Source organism: Egretta garzetta, unplaced genomic scaffold (genome assembly GCF_000687185.1).
Source record: "Egretta garzetta isolate BGI_Z169 unplaced genomic scaffold, ASM68718v1 scaffold161, whole genome shotgun sequence".
Taxonomy (NCBI): domain Eukaryota; kingdom Metazoa; phylum Chordata; class Aves; order Pelecaniformes; family Ardeidae; genus Egretta; species Egretta garzetta.
In genome coordinates, this window is record NW_009258754.1 from 1,090,508 (window position 1) to 1,104,411 (window position 13,904).

The window sequence follows — 13,904 nt, forward strand, 5'->3', positions numbered from 1 at the left end:
CGGCTCGTGCGCGTGCCTGGCCCTGGAAAATCTGGGATTTAGGATTTCTTTAATCCTCTGCCGGAATAATCCGAGTTGTCTTTAGACGGAAGTAAAATACGTTCTTTAGAAAGCGCATGCCAGCCTGCCTGCTAGGGATGTGCCCGCTGCTCCGACGAGCAGAAATGCTGTTTCCAAGCGGGTTTGAAACAAGGTTTGCACCTGTTTTAAGGAAATGAAAGTTAGATTCCTTTTCTTTCTGCCTTCTGACCCTTGGGGTGAGCTCGGGTCACACTGACAGCCTTTCGTAGCCAACCAGGAAAACAAGGCTGTTGCAGAGAGAGGTTTTATAAAGTCTTCCTGTAACTTGAGGAGCGGAGCTTCAAGTCGGCTCCAGTGCCGGGACGAGGATCGAATGTGGTTTCGCACGGCTCTGTGTCTCTTGGCTGGCTCTGGTGTCAAAGCAGGGCATTGTTGGGCAGTGGGTTTTCTTCTGACGGGAGCATTGGGAAGAGCTTTTCCCCACGTGTATTCCCTGGTGCTGGGTAAGTGGAGAGCTTGGGCGGCAGCCTTGCCTCCAGCTCGGGTGTCTCTGCTCAACAGCCTGGTCTCATGGGCGTTGTAGGAACTTAGCTCTGCTTTTCCATGAAGTAATGCATCTGTGAGAGAGCATATGGGTCTGGTTCTGTTCCTTGTATGCTGTCTATTGGCAAGCGGTCTACGTGTGCAACCCGGCTCCACAGCTGGGTAGAGGCAGCAGCAGTGGCTTGTTTTAGCTTGGAAGAGGGCAGCAGTCCTTCAGGCCAAAGGGCTGAGAGGCAGGGTCCTGGGAGGAGGCCCTTGGGCTCTCCAGTGCTGCGCTTGGTGGTAGTTTACTGGGGCCAGGAAAGGTTGCTGTGGTATTCTCTTTTGTTAAGCCTGATGACCAATATCCTCAGAAAAATCTTGCCTAGATTTTCCCCAAGGAGGACTGCAGGCTCTCAAGCGGTAAGATGGTCAGTGATGCCTCTTAATTGTGAGAAACCATCTTGCTGCTTGGTAATTCAGACTTGGGGCAGGTTCTGCAAGCATGCCCCAAGCTGCTGTCTTGCACAGTTTGCCTATTGTGTGCTTCTGTAGTATCAGGTACTGGCAGCGCAGCTGAACAGAAGTCTCCCAACTCCTTCATCAGAGGCCAAGTTTTGTTGTTTGTCTCGATCCTCAAAGGCAGAGCTATGTTGTTTCTTTTCAGTGGTTTAGCCAGAATGCTAAATATGTGTTAGTATAGTGTATTTAGAAAGGTGTGCCTGTCATTACAGTTGCAAATAGAATATGCACAGTAATGAATTTACAGAAGGCAATGCAGCCTCCACACCTTCAGTCCCCATATACACACAACCTTTCTGGTTACACCCTGAGACAGCCCTACATATCCACTTCCCTCGGGTAAAGCTTGTGTAAACAACTGGAGTTCCTATTTTGCCCTTGAAGGTCAGTAAATATGGGAGCTGATTTCAGGGAAGCTGATCTCAGAACTCTCCCTGATGCATGCACTTCACGAATGCCAGTTTTCAAAGCACTCACGACAGTCCCAGGGGAGCGCTGCTTACAATATGCTGCTTATTGACAATTTGGAGACTGTCTGCTGTATTGATTGTTATAATTTTATAAGGTGAGTGTGCATTCTTACAATGAATATTTTTTTTCCCTTTTCTGAGGTCATAGTACAAACCCTTGCTGGTGTTATTACATTAAATAGTGCTGTCAGCCTTACCCCGTTCTGTCGTAGAACCAGTGCTGATGAAAGGGTGCTTTTGTCAGGGTTTTGGCTTAAAATTCATCTGTCTGTCATCCAGTCTCTGTGAAGAGGTTGTTACACTGGGTGACGGGTCAAGAAATATAAGGGTTACTGGGTTACAAACCAAGAATAAGCCTTATTCAGGCTCAGGAGCAAAGAACTTTCAATGGGTCATTTAAGCTCTCTGTAGATTGATTCCCCCGGTTTGGCATGACATAGCTGTGCTTGCCACCTTTTTTCTGTGTTTTGAGATCTGAGTGGAAGGTACTTGTGCAAATGGTACCGTGTCTTAGCAAGAGGGTTGTTTCAGTTGTTTGCTCTGTTGCAGGTTTCCAGGGAAGTCTCAGGAAAGAGTCTGTTTAGCAAAGCCTAACTTCACATCCTGCTGAGAAAGACAGCTTTGCTGCCCAGCTGCTTTGTGACGTGTTAAAAAAAGCGCCTTTTTAGAAAAGAAACTAAATTCTGCTTCCTGGCATATATGTGTGCAGCAGAGAAACATGTCCTGAAGGATTGCTGTCTCAACGAAGTCAAAGAGCAGGGAGAGAGCAGAGAGGAGAAAATGATTTAGTTTCCCCAGGGACATGTGTTGCTGTAGTCTTTCATGCCCGTAAGTATTGCGACACCTTGATCCTACTGCCACCTCAGTGTTACCAGTATTACAGTCATGACAGTACATAGCTCTGCTTGCGCAGCTTGGAGTGCGGAATTGGTGCCTGCATAGCAGAGGGCCTGCTTCCCTCCTACCTGTGCTGCTCATTGGTACCTTGAGAAAAATTAGTACTTGGGAGCATGGTCTGAAACCCCATAGAGAAAGATCAGAAGAATCCCATTGAGCACAGGGGCTCCAAAAATGTACTTGGCCTGAATAGAAAAGGAATTGGCAAGCACTGTTTCTGCTTAGCAAGACATTGGATACCAGTCACTGATCCAGAAGCTTGGGTGGAAATACTGGTTGAAGTGACTGCAGCTGCTGACACCTGCCTGGTGTTTGGAAATGAACTCTTAGCTATTCTGAATATTGACCTCACCAACAGTCTCAATGCCCTTAATTGTTAAAATAGACACAGATCTGCTTTTCAGTGCTGCACAGAATTTACTATCTGCAGTTTGGAGAATAACTGCTTTTTTCTACTCTGTGATACAGCTGGGTATCGGCCTAGCGACGAGCTTTGCCTCTAGGCATTTACTTCTGAAAGACAAGAAGGGCAGCAGATTAGAATAGATGAGGGAGGGAGAGGGAATTACAAATAAATGATTCTTCTTGTTTGAGGCAGTGTTCTACATGAATAATAATTAAAAAAGAAGTCCATGTGGTATTTGTTTATTTATCTTGTAGTGAACTATTAGTGTGGGAGTAGATAATGGTAATGGAATGGCATCCTTTCTAGAAGATCCTGAGTAGATAGACTTTTCAGCTTGGAAAGAGATGACTACAGGGGAAGTGATAGAAATGCATGAAATAATGCTGTAAAGAGTGGTTGCTACAAGAAGAGTCAGGGTACATCCTTGTGAAATTTTTAGGCACTAAATGTAAAGAAAACAAAAGGGAATACTTTTTCCATGCAGTGTAAATGAATGCTTTCAATCCACTGCCAAGGGTGCATGGGTGTCCGAGTAGTGAGGCAGTTCACAGAGGATGGGTCGACAGGTGGGTTGTCTGGATCCAGTTTCTGGCGCTGAATCCTTAAACCTGGAGACAAGACTACCAGAGTGATTTTACACGTGCACTGTTACTTATGCTCTCCCCTTTTGCTCAGATCAGAGTACTGCCCAGGGGGTGATCCGTAATCTGGTATTCAGTTACTCCCTGTTGGACTTTTGGATACCATTTTGTAGGGTTTGCTAGGAAAAATGGTTTTTAGGGCTCTTTTCAGGAAGTCTGTAATCTCTGACTATTGATGTGATCCTCTTCGAGTTTGGGATGTTCTCTCTCAAGTGCTCACTATCATTACAGATTGTCACTGTTACATTAGGGACCGCGCTGGACTGGCTGGCTGCACAGTGATCGCGATTCACACTTTACTGTCTCTGTGTAATAAGCTTATTTCCGGAAAGCAAAAGAAATGTTATGATAGATCATCTGCTGCTTCAGTAATTTTTAAAATTTTTTCACTCACAAGTAAGGAAATTGTAGGCATGTCTCAGAGCCAAGAGTTGCTAGGATGGGGAGTGCCTGGAGGGCTTTGGAGAAAGCCGTGGCATCTGGGAAGTGCAGGAAGAGGGCTGGGGGGGGTAATGGGCAACCAGGGCTATGAGGAAGCAAGAAAATGCTGCCAAGCATGTGGACTTTGTAAAATGTTTGCTGCTTTTCTGTATCTTTCATTACTTCAAATTCCCATGCTTTATAAACCATCCCATAGACCTTCTGCCTTCCGAAGACATCAGTTACGTGCAAAAGCAGCAAAGGGACAGAGTGATGAAAGTACTGAGAAAGCTGATGGGTCAGGGAGGGCAGGTAGAGCTGCTCCTCCACAATGTACTTACAAGATTTATGCTTTGGCACATACATCAGGCACTTACATGAGCTGGTTGTAGTCTTTCCAGTGATGCCTAAATTAAAACCGTACTGCTCCTGTAAAAAGAATTCTCTCTGTATCACATATGCACAGCTACTAATTACCAACCCTGCCCATTTATTTCCCTACTGTCCTATTCCTACAGGCTGTCATCTGCATTTACTGGGCTGCTTTGGGTGTGGGCTTTCTTGAGTGGCCACCCCTGGGCCGTTGCCGTTTTGCAGATGTTGCGGTTTAGAGAGGGGCAAGATCCAGTCACGCACAAATAGTGTTTCATTTGTGAGCAGGACTTACAGCATGCAGAGTCACTGGGGTAGGGTGGGAAAATAAAATTTACATTTGTGTGTTTGAAGGTAAGCTTGACATGCCTCTCTGGCCGGACATGTCTTTCTGGCCTACTGTGTCCTGGATTTATGTTTCTCAACATCACAGACGTAACCCCAGGTACTCTATGCACCAGTCTCTTTTTCTTCTCTAACTTGCTGAATCTGTGTAAGATGTCCAACTGCTCTCCTCTGTTCAGACCTGGGAAGAGAAGAGAGGGCAATTACAGTCCCTCTTCACAGCCAGTAAATGCCTGTTGCTGCCTTGCTGATTGCCGTTGGAGCTTGAAGGTAGTTTTTGCTCAGGCATGTGCAGTTCTTTATGGCTTGTTAACCAGCGCAGGAGCCTCCTGTATGGTCATCACCCTCTGCATAGTCCCCTGAGGCAAGTGATAAACACAAACTGCAAAAGAATGAGAAATGGAATAATTTTTGTTTGAAGAAAATGCAGAAATTTACCGTGTTGTGCCTTTGTCTTGCAACGCTGCATGCTGGAAGGAGAACACCTGAAGTGCTGGGTGAGTGCCTGCTCTGAACTCTAGAAAAGCCATGGGAATGGCTACCTGGACCTCTCACAGCTCAACAGCCACCGTGTTCAGGAGATGGGGATGGTGAAGGGGCAGTAGCTCAGGTACTTCCTTTCCTCCAAGTCTCATGACAAGACTCAGATGAATAGCAGAGTTAATTTTTGGTCCACTTTTTCATTCTGGAAGGTAAATTTTGGGCCAACATAAAGCATTTTATGAGATCCTGTGCTCTGGCCCTTCCTTCTGTGAACAATGGTTGCTTCTTTCATGTTTAAGTTATTAAATCCATTTTTTTTTTTTTTTACCGTAATGGAAAAAATGGCATTTTAAAAGGGAAAATTGAGAATTTCTTTACTGAAAATGCCTAAATGAAATGCTTCAGTGTTTCTGAGAAATGACTCCCATGCTTTTTCAGAGTCATTCACGAATGTGATCCTAAATCACGTGTATCTTTGGTCCTTCCAGAGCTCAGGTTTTCCATCCATGGCTTTGTTGGAGCTGGAGGAATGGGTGTGAGGCTGCTGCAGACCTGCAGTGTTCCTGCCCTGCTGGGCACAGGTGTCCGTGGGCTTGAAGCACTGTCGGCTGGCTGAGGAGCCAGGGAAACTCTGTCACCTTCTGTTTTTAACTTTGTTCCTTGAAAGGTCAGGTGCAACTGAAGGGCCCTGCAGTGCCTTCATGTAGCAGGGCTTTGCAAATACCTGGTAAGACAAACTGGAAATGAGAATAAAAGAGGCTGCACCTTTTGCCAGAGTCCATTGGGCTGGATTTTAGTGCTCTCTCTTTACCAGGTGTTGAAGGAACAGACTGGGAAAATGGGTTCTTGTGACTGTAAAGTTCACTGGGGCTATAGTGAATTAGGGGTAGCTGTCGGCAGCTTGTTCAGCCTCTCCTCTGGTCTCCTTCTCCTTCTAGTAACCTAATGAAGATTTCCACTGCCTCCCAAGAATGTATAAACAAATAAAACCACCTCTGAGAACCCAGCCCAGGAGGCAGAAGGGATGTGATTACCTAGTTAATAATTGTTTGGAATGTCTTAAAATTGTGCTGCTTTCTGTAAGGTCAGCCAGCTAGCATCCCTGCAGCTGTCTGTCCCTGAAGCTGAGACTGAAGACGTGAGTGCCATCTCTCCGGTTCACGTGGCTGTAGTACGGTCACTGGCCTGCTCTCAAATTGCAGAGTTTGAGGCAGGTTTTATGCAAAGTCCCTGCCTGGATCTGTTCCTGCTTATTGCCTAGAAACTGGAGTAATTCCACTTGAAGGAGTAAAAAAGCACTGATTTAAGAAAACTGAGAATCATTATCCTGTGTAAAAACTGGATGTCATTGCCTGCAGCTACATCTTAGGAGCGATCTTGGAAAACTCTGCTGTTTCTCCTCTCCGGAGGGGTGCTGGAAACCTGGCTTCGCTGTTGGTGGGATGCCCGGCAGCCTGTGAGGAGGAGGCACAAGCATGCCTGTAATGTAGGGGAGGACATTGTTGAAGGGATACTACTGGTTTATGAGAAATGAGCCAAGGTCGGGAGGACCAGACCTGCTAGAGGCAGCGATAAGAAGGAGCAGAGCTGGAGGGAGCTTGTGGGGCTCCCTTGAGCTTTGTTTCTTGATCCTTAGGTAGGGATCAGAAGGGAGGAGCTTCAAGATGTTCTTGGTTCAGAACTTGAGCTCCGCTATACTGTTTTGATTATAGTTTTATTTCATTCAGGTGAGGCTATCAAGAAGGTTCTTGGCTGGGTCAATGCTATATGGTGTAAATATCCTTTAAGTGCTAGTATGCTAGTCAATCTAAAATCTTCAGTAATAAGATAAGGGTGACTACTGCATCATGAAGAGCATAAAATCAATGTGTAACTATAGTCACGTGTGCCTGTAATGATCTGGCAGAGCTTTTATTGCATGGACTTTGGATGTATTGTTTAGGGGAAATTGTTCAGAAATGTTCTTAATGGAGATGAAGCGAGAAAGAAGTCTGTGCCAGTTAGGCAGCAATACGCTACTTCGGTATTTTTGTGTTGCTGTTTTTTCACTTACTTTCTTCTTATTTGCTTACATCATACGGACTGCATACATGTTTTAAATTTTAAAGCTGAGATTCTACAGTATTTAACAAACATATCTGTCAGCTGCGCTGCTGTGAATAAAAGTTTTAGTAACAGAGTAACTAGTAAGGAAATTAGTATTTTGAATAAAGTAGTCTGGTTTGGATTTTACATAATTGCTTTAAAAGTCCCTAAAACCCCAGAGTGTACATATCAAAGGTCAGTAGCCAGATGGGGACTTTGTGCAGCAGCAGAATACCAAAATACCTATACTTCAGTGTGTTGTTGTTCTGTCTCTTCCTGATGGGGCTAGAATGTTAATACATTAGGTCAATAGTTGTCCGTTCAGTACCTCTTTTTCATCTCACCCTAAACGCCTGGCATTCCAAACTATCTGTGTGTTCACAGTATAGCTATTCTTTTTTTTTTTTTTGGAACAATTTCAGTATTTACTTCCTTCCCTCCAAAAAACCCACTAAACAAAGCAAAAACTAAAAGGAATTTTTTATTCTTCAGATATTTTGGAGAAAAAAAAATCAGCTAATGGCTGGAATAATTTGGATGTTCATACTTTCTAAAAGAAACAGTTTAATGAAAGTAGGTTTTGTTCATTTTCAGATGTGATGTAAAAATCTAATAAAAAAAATCTGGACAGCTGTCTATGTTGGGAAATACATTCTTTCGTATCGGAGGAAAGAATGAAAAATAGTAAAAGCAGCACCTGGACTCAACTAGACTAAAACAGTGCCAGAAGATCAAGCAGACTTTAAGGGAGTCAGCGTAAGTTGAGAGAGAACTCTGTGATAAAAAGCTGCTTCCTCTCCACCAGGTACAGCCAGTCAGTCTGGTTTTCCCCAGGCTTCTGTCAACAGCCGTTGTCATGTCAGCAGCTGAAGGTGTGGCTTTTTTCATCCCACTTCCCTTTTTTTGTGGTCCATGAACTCTGCTTTACTAGCGTGTCATATATTGCCTGTTGCCCTGCTGGCAGCAGCAGGCTTAAACAGGAAGTTTTTAAGGAAAACTTGGACTTCCCGAGTTCTGCCAAGCTGTCTGTTCTAGGACAGTAATTCCTAATTTGCAAATTTTGGTTAACTTGTGAATTTCAGGAGTCGTTCTGTTTGATAAAGGTGACTTTGATTTGGGAGCGCTCTTAACTCTCTTAACTGAATTTGGAAAGGTTACAGCTGAAGCAGTCTCTACGCCCAGTGTTGCTGGAGTGACAGAGCTGTCAAGCTGAGCAAATCCTTGCCTGAACCAAGCACCCAGGAAAGAGAAGGATGCTTGCTTCTTACAGTCTTCCAGCTACCATCTCCTCTTCTGCCTCCCCTCCCCTTAGGCTCACTGGAGTCCTCCCATTTCTCAGTCGTCCTCTCCCACTGGGGGACCTGGAGCAGCCAGATGCCACAGAACAGGTTTGAAAAGAGTCCACAAGTGTTATGTAGGTTGAATTACAGGAGGAGGAGATGCATTTCTGGTGCACCACCTTCTCATGGTGGGGTGAATTGGAGCCTCTCGCTGCACTGACCCCTGGAGTTCACCTTGCAGGAAGAAATGTGGCATCTTCTACACATTTATGTCATTGCACAGTGAACTGGAGAAATGACCCTGGGAGTCAAGGAAAGCCGCTTTGTCTTCCCGTGTAGTCACCTTTACTTGATATCCCTGCAGGTGGTTTGTTCTGTATGTAATAGAATATAGTCTGGAGTCCTTTAGGCAGTTGTACTAAACATTGCAGTACAGATTTAAGTTTCAAAACCTCTGTAAAAGCAACAAATGATCCGAGTTTGAAACCAGTGAGCCAACCATAAAGCGTTTGATCGGTCTGGAGTGTGAAATGGCTAAATACTGGGGAAGGCTGCACCAAAGGGGACCTGCAGTCTTGGCAGGGAACAGTTCAGGAGACAAGCTTGGATGAGCCGCTTATCAGATCATGACAGCCCATTAGCACAAGGAGGGAAAGGTCTCCCCAGGAAGGTGGAAAAAAAAAATCACAGTGTGCATTAGTTTTAGATATTTGTCTTACATTTGCTGTTTGTGAACATGTAAACCTTCTGTATTTTGCATTTTCAATGCCTGTTCTATTTACTGTTAAATTATTTCATTATTTCAAAGCCTACCATGTGATTTTTTTTGTAGCCCTGAAACTAAGGGTGGTGTTTGCTATCCTGGTACAGTTTTGTAGATCTCGATAAAACAGGAGGCCCCATAACTTTCCAACCTGCTAGGTAACTTACAGCTGCAATTGATTCAGAGATGCATGAGAAGGGGATAGAGTTCAGGTTTAGAAATCTGGTTTAAATGCTTGATTTAAAAAAACCCTCTATTTTTCCAACTAGAAAATAGTGGCCTACAAATACAAAATGTAGTCATTTAGGTGACTTACTGATGTTTATGGAGCTCATTTTGCACAGTGCTGTAGGTGGTTGGGTCTGATTCAGTAAAACAAGCTAATAAAATTGCATTCAGCTCCCAGACCAAAGCTTGTCTCCTACAGACTCCGCATGTGAAGGCAGCCGATGCTCTCATAGGAACTGCGTTCCTCATCCCGACCCGCTCAAGCTTGGGCCTAAAAATTCCCTCTGGCGTCGCCCCTGGGTCTGGTGGTTGTTAGTCACAGCCAGCACAGCCTAGAATGGTAGGAAAGGAAACTGAGCACCCTGCTTCAAAGGTATTTTGCTTGAAGCAAGTAATTTGCTTTTATCTTCCTCTGGAATTAGAACTTTTAAAGATGAGTAAAACATTGCACGACAGTCTACCTCTATTTATAGTTTGGCTGCTGAAAACCAACCAAAACTTCCTTAATCATCATCCGTCTTGTCATTAGCACTATAGGAAAGCAAATATGTTTTCACAGTCAAGGAGCAAGGAACAGATGAGCTGTTAGATTTGCGTTTGTGCAGTACTTCAACATTTCCAGGTTTCTTGATGCATCAGAATCTTCCCAGTGAGCTATAATGAAGGGAGCCAGGAGAGCGAGGAATGTGTTGTGTCGTGTCAGCGCAGAGCAAAGCTGAACTGAATGAGACAAGGTCTATAGTAATTGGGTGCTTAGGCTTACAAGAACTAAGCCATTTAACCTCTTGAGAAAGTGGCATTATTTACCTCCTAGAGAGTTCCCCAGATTGAATGGACCTTAGAAAAAGGAAGACGAGTCAAAAGAGAAAAAAACCCCACAATATTTTCTCTTCTAAGTATCTGCAATTTTCTAGCGTGTTGTTTTGTGACAGGAGCTCTCAGCTGCCCAGTAATACGTACCTAGGCTTGAGGGTTTGCTATTTTGCTGTAGACTGCAAAATAAGAAATGGAGTAAAGTAGAGGTTCTTACCTGTTTCCTAGCTTGCATATATTTCTATAATAGTTAAATTGCCTTATTGAGGTATGCAGTTATATTCTGCATGTGAAACAGTGTGGGATGGGAGACCCAAAAGATAGGATTTTTGAAGCTTGTGTACGAATCTTGATGTGTTTAAGAGAGCATTAATGGATATTTTCTGTTTGCAAAGAATGTTGCCTCCACTCATGAAAAGCGGTGGTGAAACATCAACTGCATCTTTATAAAAACCTGTGGAGTTTTCAAAGCAGCTCGCTTTCCTATGGGTGAAGCATGACATCCTGAAGTAAACTACTCAGCAGAAAATGGTGGTAATATTCACAGTTATTCCCTGGCTTCTTGGTATTTAATCTTTTAGAGGCATAAGGTTGCTCTCCTGGAGATATATATATTACTTGCAGGCACTCAGATTTAAGGTCTGTTGGGTCCCAACAGCTGAACCTAAACCAGAAAACACTTTCATTAGCTTTCCCTATTGAAGCACTGCAGGCACATACATTTCTTCCTGAGGATGTCTCAAACAGCATGATCTTTTTATGCTGAACATGCTGACAGCTTTTGATAGGGATTCATTGACTAATTCCCTGCATTTTCAATTGAATCTGATCATCCTCTCCTATCTGAATCACCATATTCTTAGAAATTTGTTTATCAAATAGCTGCTACCTTTGCCTGATTGCTTTTAAATGGACACCTGCTGACCTGCTGTTCTTATCTGCAGAACCTATGCTCTGCTTTTTTTTCAAAATGCACTCATCTTCGCAAAGGCTTTGGAGTTAATGTGCTGTGCAGCAAGCAAAATATTCTTTCATTCATGCAGCTCCTCTCAGTGGACAAGTGTATCGCAGTAAGTACTGTCCCTTCCTCCGCTGGGAAGGGGTAGCCCTGACAGCTGGCATATTACCATGGCAAAACCCAGTTGGTAACATGAACAGAGAAAGGCAAGAACATGGTGCTTTGATCTTCACTGTAATCAGGCCATGTGTACTGCCAGCAGCATAAATGTTTTTATTTAGCAAGCTCATCTGGAGAGTATTACAGGACTCAACGCAAGGCAGCTACAAATTCCTTCAAATTTTATCAAGCACATTAGACTAATGATGGCAAGAGCCACATTTCCAGCAGTAGATCTGCCACAGGCACATATGAATAAAACAGTCCACCTTTCCCTAAAATGATCCCACATTTGAAGTCTTTCTCAATATAGTCAGAACTCTTATCTCCGGATTACTCAACAACTATGTGACTTAATAGCCAGAGAATGGTTCTGAATTATGAATGAATGCTTTGTTTAAAATCCAGTAGCTCTTTTTTTTTTTTTTTTTTTTTTTTTTTTTTTTTTTTTTTTCCTTTTACATAGAAGCTTCTCTGGTGTACTTCTCTGCTTGGACTTCACCAGAGCATAGAATAATTTTGTCTTTACAGAAACCTGCATTGCTTGCCCAAAGAAGGGCAACAAAGCTGGTGAGGGGTCTGGAGCACCAGTATTAAGAGGAGTGGCTGAGGGACCTGGGGTTGTTTAGCCTGGAGAAAAGGAGGCTGAGGGGGAGACCTTATGACCCTCTACAACTACAACTGAAAGGAAGTTGTAGCGAAGTGGGTGTCAGTCTCTTCTCCCAAGTAACAAGTGATAAGACGAGAGGAAATGGCCTCAAGTTGCACCAGGGGAGGTTTAGATTGGACATTAGGAATAATTTCTTCCCTGAAAGGGTTGTCAAGCTTTGGAATGGGCTGCCTCGGGAAGTAGTTGAGTCCCCATCCCTGGAGGTATTTAAAAGAAAGGTAGATGTGGTGCTTAGGGACATGGTTTAGTGGTGGACTTGGCAGTGCTACATTAACAGTTGGACTCGATGATCTTAAAGGCCTTTTCCAACCTAAACGATTCTATGATTCTATAATCTTGATAGTAATTGTGAACATTAATTTTAATCCCCATTGGGGAGTTGGAGTGATGTATAGGTACAGCAATAAGCTGGAATAGAAAACAAGATGGAGAAGGGATTAGGGTGTAGATTGAGAAGGTATAGGGAAGGGTAAGGCTACGCTAATGGGAATAGGGATGCGGCAAGGGACCTGCCAGCTCTTCTGTTGGGAGTTTGCAAGGATTGGGAGCAAGTGAGGAAAATGAGGCTCCTGTGTTTCTCCCTGGTCCTTCCAGCATCAGGGGAAGCCTTGTCTCTGCACGGGCAAGTGGCAGCGTGCCCGTCCTCGTGCACAGGGCTGTGACCACGACTGGACATCCTTCCTGCAAGCCCCTGGCCTCCAAGCACTGGTACTGGTGAGAAAGTGATGGGGATGCCTGTCAGGAACAGGCAGCTCAGTGTCTTCAGCCATTGGAAGCATCTCGAGCCCCACTAGGTTGTGGGTTGGGTTTTTTTTCCATTTAGCAGAGGATGTCCCATTGAGATGGCTGTCATCCTCAGATAGATTTCCTGCATTCTTAAAGCCATTTCCGTGCTGTGGCTAGATGACTTACTGTACTGCTTAAAGACTTCGTACGGTCAGTTATTTTAATCTGCTAATAACAGTACTTGTAGAAATGTGAATTGATACTTTTCTCCCAAAGGCCTGCTGGCATTCGATAGCTAGGACTTCTGTATTTCAATAATACTGCTAATGCTAAGCATGAAAAAATCATGGGTCAAACCATATAAAATTATGACTAGCTTTAAAATTGAAATTTTAGAACAGTGTACCTATTGTGTTTTATTTAACGTAATATCCTTGGTCACTGAGGTCTGCCCTTGTCATCACAGTCATCTGTGTTTCGTAATCTGGTGATTTCTTTAGTAAAACTAGTCAGGCTCCCTTTCCAAAGTAGTTGGTTTCTTCTGCTCCTTGTAGCCTCTTCTAGGAACATGCTGCTTTGTTTGTGACCTGAATACCAGAATTGTTAGTGATTACGATTACCATCTAGGTATTCATATTTCTAGTCTCGTGCCACACTGCATCCCTGATCTCCCTAGCCCTGTTGTATACAAGTCTCCATTCCCTTCACTGAGGTGTCTACTCTTGCGGGAGGAGGGGCTGGGGCCCTCGTCCCACTGCTGCAAGGTGGTGATGCTCCTCCTGTTCCTCAGGGAAGCGGCAGAATAGGAAGCAGAGCTGCTGTTTGCACAAGGTAAGGGAGGATGGGTGGGAGAGGGTGCAAAGGGGATGTGTAGGGGAGCGGTCCCACAGGGAGGGGAGAGCTGCCAGGGAAGAAACAGGAGGGGGATCTCTGCTTCCACGCTCAGCTTCCCCCGGACCTCACTGCACCACGGCCAAGTGTCACGGCAGGGCTGGAGATGCCTTCACTAAGATCTCACAGATTTCCAGTGTCAGGCAGAGAAATGCTCTTCTCCGGCCATGGCCCCAGCGTTAACCATCTTGCTTTGTTTACTCTAGATACACTTTATACTGCTGTTCAGTCG

The 13,904-nt window shown here is 44.3% G+C and overlaps 1 protein-coding gene across 1 annotated transcript in view; it reads left to right on the top strand.

Annotated features, from left to right (window-relative positions):
- The window catches only part of AP1S3 (adaptor related protein complex 1 subunit sigma 3), a 23,452-nt gene that overhangs the window by 5,482 nt on the left and 4,066 nt on the right, over positions 1-13,904 (top strand). Inside the window, exon 3 of the mRNA XM_009649093.2 lies at positions 7,079-7,085. Coding sequence (XP_009647388.2) covers positions 7,079-7,085 — 7 coding nt within the window. The remainder of the gene's footprint in view (positions 1-7,078; positions 7,086-13,904) is intronic.